General features: G+C 44.9%; 1 protein-coding gene across 1 annotated transcript in view; it reads right to left on the reverse strand.

Moving 5' to 3' along the window:
• The window catches only part of Ednra (endothelin receptor type A), a 66,137-nt gene that overhangs the window by 54,873 nt on the left and 5,984 nt on the right, over nt 1–5,280 (reverse strand). Inside the window, exon 2 of the mRNA XM_021220251.1 lies at nt 4,142–4,621. Within this exon, the coding sequence (XP_021075910.1) occupies nt 4,142–4,561 (420 nt within the window). The 5' untranslated portion in view covers nt 4,562–4,621. The remainder of the gene's footprint in view (nt 1–4,141; nt 4,622–5,280) is intronic.

Genomic DNA, 5,280 nt, shown 5'->3' on the forward strand with positions numbered 1-5,280 from the left:
GATATGTTATATATGATATATCCAAGCTCACTGAGGTTGAGGTTAGATGTTGTTTATCATTTCTCTCTCTCTCTCTCTCTCTCTCTCTCTCTCTCTCGCTCTCTCTGTGTGTGTGTGTGTATGTGTGTGTGTGTGTGTATGTGTGTGTGTGTGGTAATAAGCAGGGAATGTATGGCAAGTCAGAGTTGGGGGGCTTGACAGCTTAGCATGGCTCAGTCGCACAAGTGTGATTTCACTGGCTTACTGGAAGAAGTGATGGCAGAACAAAGCTGAGGAGATGTGGGAGGGACTCTGAAGAGAGTGAGAACAGTTAAGAAGCTTTTAAAATTTCAGTGTGCAGTGGCCTCTTTCATGGCTGCGTGCATGGCCAATGCAGATGGGGACAGCTCAGCTATGTGGCACTTGTTTCCAGCAGCTGCTTGCTGGGACACTCCTGTACAGTCCCTTTCTAAGTGAGACCAGAGAGGCACAATGGTAACAAACAGGACGCAAGCACCACCATAACCTCTCTATCTTCGTTACACTGCTACAGCTGACTCTGCTGTGGCTGCCATAGCTCCGCCTCCGTCATTGCAGTCTTCATACTGCCTACATCAGATCTGGACTCTGACTTAAAACAACGCAGGACTGAGTATGTAATGGACTTGGTTGTCAGTAACTGAGGTAGGACAGAGTTCCAGATGATGTGTTCAGACAATATTTGTAGATAGAGGGCCTATTTCACAGATGAATTCCTCCCAGAAAACCTATGCTCTCCATTTGACTAAGACTCAACTGAAGGTAACCAACCTATTTACAATCCATTGATTCTCAGTACCAAGTAAAACCAGAGTAGTCAAGTGCCACTAAAGGCACTGTTTCAGGTATATTTTGAGGGAAACAAAGTATTTTTAAAAAGATGTATTTGTTCACTATTCTTACATATATGTGTCTGTGCACCTGAATGAATTTAGGAACACCATATGCATGCAGGAACTGGCAGAGACCAGAAGCTGGTGCTGTATCCCTGGGTGGAGTTCCAGGCTGTGAGTGCTCTGGAACAAAGCCAGGTCCCCTTAAGTGCTGTAACCACTGACCCACCTTCCCAGCCCAAGAAGTACATAGTCTTAATTCAAGCACGAGCCTCCAATTAAGGGTTGGTGCCTCCAGGCAGGCTGGGATCTAAGCAACACAAGCTTTCTGCAGAAGAAACTGGTGCAGAGGATGCGGGATTGAAAGTTGTAAGAACAAAACATAGAATATATGCATCAAAGAAGCATTTACACAGTGCTTCCTTCCCAGGGAGATGGTTACTGAGTCCCACACACACATAGGTGTGGAGTGTCTGAGGCAACTGGGCCTTGACTGGACATTAGGGCAGGCACAGCAGACTTTGGGATACATGGATTTGAAGCATGTGTTTCCTGGATGAAGACATACACTGATTACTCCAGACATGTGTGGTCCCTACCTTAAACACATGTAGTGAAACTGAAGTTCTAAGAGCATTTGGCTCACTTTTAAGTAACAGAAAACATTTAAAGAGTCCTACAACTTAAAATCTGTTTATTTAATGAAACATGGGTGGTGGGTTAAAAAAATATCTGCTATGACTGCTAAACAGAATAGTGTGTGTGTGACTGTGTGTGTGTGTGACTATGTGTGTGTGACTATGTGTGTGTATGTGTGTGAGTGCGTGTGTGTAATATATACATGTATGTAAGTGTGTGTGTAGGTAAGCTTGTCCATAACAGGTACAAGGGAAGACAAAAGGTTGATATTATGTTGTCTTCCTCAGCTGAATCTCTAACTCTTTTGGACACAGGATCTTTCACTGAACTTCTCGTTTTGTGTGTGTGTGTGTGGGGGGGAGAAGGTCACCTGTCTGACCGTCGAGTGCCCAGGGTCCACCCATCTCACCTCACAGAGCAGACATATGCTGCCAGGCCTGGCTTTTTGCTCAGGTGCTGGGAATTTGAACACGGGTCCTGGCACTTCATCTACAGAGCCATATCCCCAGCCCTGAAAAACTCGTCTATTTAAAGAACCTGGCAGATCTGTCAGGATTCTTCTCTCAGTCTCATTCTTCCGGTAGTGAGGATGAGGAAGAGCTCAGGGATCCAACCTCAGTGAAACCTGAGATGTGAACTAGATGTGGCCAGAGGCACCCAGGTCTGATATGGGAGAAAATCCGACCACCCTGGGGTCTTCTGGCAGGAGGCAGCTTGGGGAAGAGCAGCAGGGGCCAGCCTCACACTGTCTGGCAGGATTTCTCCTGATTAGCCTGGGTAGAATTTCAGAGGAACAGCCAGAGGTCATGTATTCTGACCTAAAGAAGAGTGTGGCAGGCAAACAAGGAGGGGACTCTTCTCTGTGTGGCCTCTGAGCTCCGGGCAGTGCTGCTTGCTCTCCTCTGAAGAGGGCTGAGGCAATTACTTAAATTTAAATAGTTTAAAAGGTTTAACTTCTAAAACTCATACTAGTCCAGCGACTCACGACATTTAAAAAATAGGAATTGAACAACCATAGTTACGTGATATGAAAGTACCATGGTCAAATGTCCAAATTACTTCAAACTATAACAAGATTGTCAATCGCTAGCGTCTCCAAAGTGAAGAACTGCAGAGTTGGCTCACCATGTGTGAATGTCTATCTATTGCTATGTGAATGCAACATAAATTATATTGGAATTTCTACAATACTTGGATGTCTCTCAACTAATGTGACTCACCTGTGGAGTAGAAATGAAACTTAGAGTGGCGATTGGCAGGAGTGACACAAAGATAGCCAGCCCCCACCTTGCCCCCAACTCCCCACCCCACCCCCACCCTCAACCCCCTCACTCAGCTGCACTATTGGTTTGACAAGAAACTGCTTTGCACAGGGTTGCGTGCGCAGAGCGTGCTTCAGTTGGAACAGAAGCAGGAGGTTTGTCCCGAGAGGGTCAATTATTCTCTCGGGATAAGATGAGCCAGTTAACCAGTGCCTAAGCATGGATAATCAAGAATTAATAACAATAATCAATTGAAACTAAAGAGTCAAATTTTGACCAAAAGCCATAAAAATCTTTCAAAATCTCTCATTAAAGAAGGAGAAAGGGGGGGAGAGAATAAGGGAGAGGAGGAGGGGGAAGAGAAGGAGGAGAGAGGGAACAGGGGAGGAGAAAGAGGGGGGAGAGGAGAAGGGGGAGGAAGAGCAGAAGGGAGGGGGGAGAAAAAAAGAGGAGGGACAGGGGGAGGGGAGAAGAGATGGAGGAGGGGAGAAGAAAGCCTGAGAAAAGCAATTTCTGGTTTAGGGTGAAGACATTTCTTAAAATGTGGCACACGTAAGCCAATTTTGTCGACTCTTACTGTACTTAAATTTCTCTCAGGAATTTTTCCCTTCACAATGACTACAGCAAATATGAAATACTTTGTTTCCACTAGATTTAGTTTATTTTGGTTAAATAGTCTCTGAGGCAAGGCAATTCCGGCTGTGTTTTGACACTTGTCTTTTCCCATGAAAACACCGACTTTTCTTCTTTGTCTTTAGGGCCCTATGGCCTAGCTCAGGACTGGGCACATATTACAGCTCAAAGAGAGAAGGGGTTATCAGGCCTATTTGGAATGGTTTCAGTTTAGTACAGTCCTGGCCCGCTATCGATGGATTTCATTATCTCCAAGTCACTGATACTGAGGGGAGCCAGCAAGCCTGTGTGCGTCAATCATGCACCCAGAGACTCAGACTGAAATAGAAGTTGTCAGTTCTGCTGTGGCTATCTACTTTGCACAGTATCTCATGGAAAGATAACTGATATTGTATGTGGGTTTACCTTACATTCTTTGGGAGCTTGGCAAGGCTCACCCTAAAAACTGTATCTCAAACAATTTCCAGTCATCGATTGCCCCAAGACTCCCTGTGGAGACAGGAAGCTGAACACTGTTGTGGGAACCTACTTTGGGTAGTAGGAGCATCTTAAGGGTCATCCTGTAAATACTGTTTCACTAACAGCTAAATTGGAAAAAGTCTAATACACAGCAGTAAAACTCTTTAAAAAAAAACAAACAACAACAACAACAACAAAAACACAACAAAAAACGTCAGTGAGCTGAAAGCAGAAGTCAACATTCCCAGGCAGAGCACAGTGGAACGTGCATCAGCAAAGCCCTCCGGACTCTCCTACCTTAAACACATTGATGGGGAGGTCAATGACCACGTAGATAAGGTCTCCAAGGGCCAGGCTGGCTATGAGCGCATTGGGGCCGTTCCTCATACACTTGTTTTGGTAAATGATTCGTAGTAGAGTTGCATTGCCCACCATTCCCACGATGAAAATGGTGCAGGATATCACAGTGTTAATATATTTGAAAGCTGTTGTGATTTTCGTCTGCTGTGGGCAATAGCCGTGCATTGAGCCATTGCTAGGCAGGGCCAAATTAGGAGGTCGATGGGTGGTGCCCAGAAAGTTGATCTCTGTCCCCGGAAAAGGGGTGAAGTCTTCCATGTGGCTGCTTAGATTAGCGCTGTATCTCTCCGGATTGTCAGCGATTGCGCCTCCCACCATGGTTAGCCAAAAGTACGCCGCAAGGCAAAAGACACCCATCTTAACCTGGATTTTAAGAAACGTCTTATTATGTTGGTCTCACGACTTTCTTTTTTTCACCTGGAAGAAAAAAAGTAGGGAAAATTATTAATTTTTTGCTACAAAATCTAGCTGCCCCAAAAGATCATGGCTAATGAATGTTTATTGATTTTATGAAAATATAGGTCAATCAGATCAAAATAGGAAAGACCAAAACTATATTATTGCAAGAAATCTCCCCAGCCCTGGCTGCATCCACAGCTATCTCTCATAATATGGATAAAGATATTTCAGCATTCCTTAAAAATAGCAGCGTTTTTTTCCTCTTTATTCAGGCTAATGATAGGCCAGATCTTCCAGACATGACACAGAAAACTCTATGGTAAGAGAGGAAACATTGCTTCAGACTGAGGTGCAAAATACAAGAATCTAATTCTCTGACTAAAAATTCAGCATCCCCGAGTGAGTGAGGGGCTGCACATGGCAGGAGCAGGCAGCAGCGTTGTCTAAGGCATTAAAGTGTTCATTGAAAGCCAAATGTCTGCTTAGATCCATAACTACATCTAATGTTCCAAGTTCTAACTGAATGTGAAGTAACTGAGAGGCACAGCGCTTTGCTGTGCTGTGTGTGCTGTGCTGTGCTGTGTGTGCTGTGCTGTGCTGTGCTGTGCTGTGTGTGCTGTGCTGTGCTGTGCTGTGCTGTGCTGTGCTGTGTGTGCTATGCTGTGCGTGCTGTGCTG

This window comes from Mus pahari, chromosome 20 (genome assembly GCF_900095145.1).
Source record: "Mus pahari chromosome 20, PAHARI_EIJ_v1.1, whole genome shotgun sequence".
NCBI lineage: Eukaryota > Metazoa > Chordata > Mammalia > Rodentia > Muridae > Mus > Mus pahari.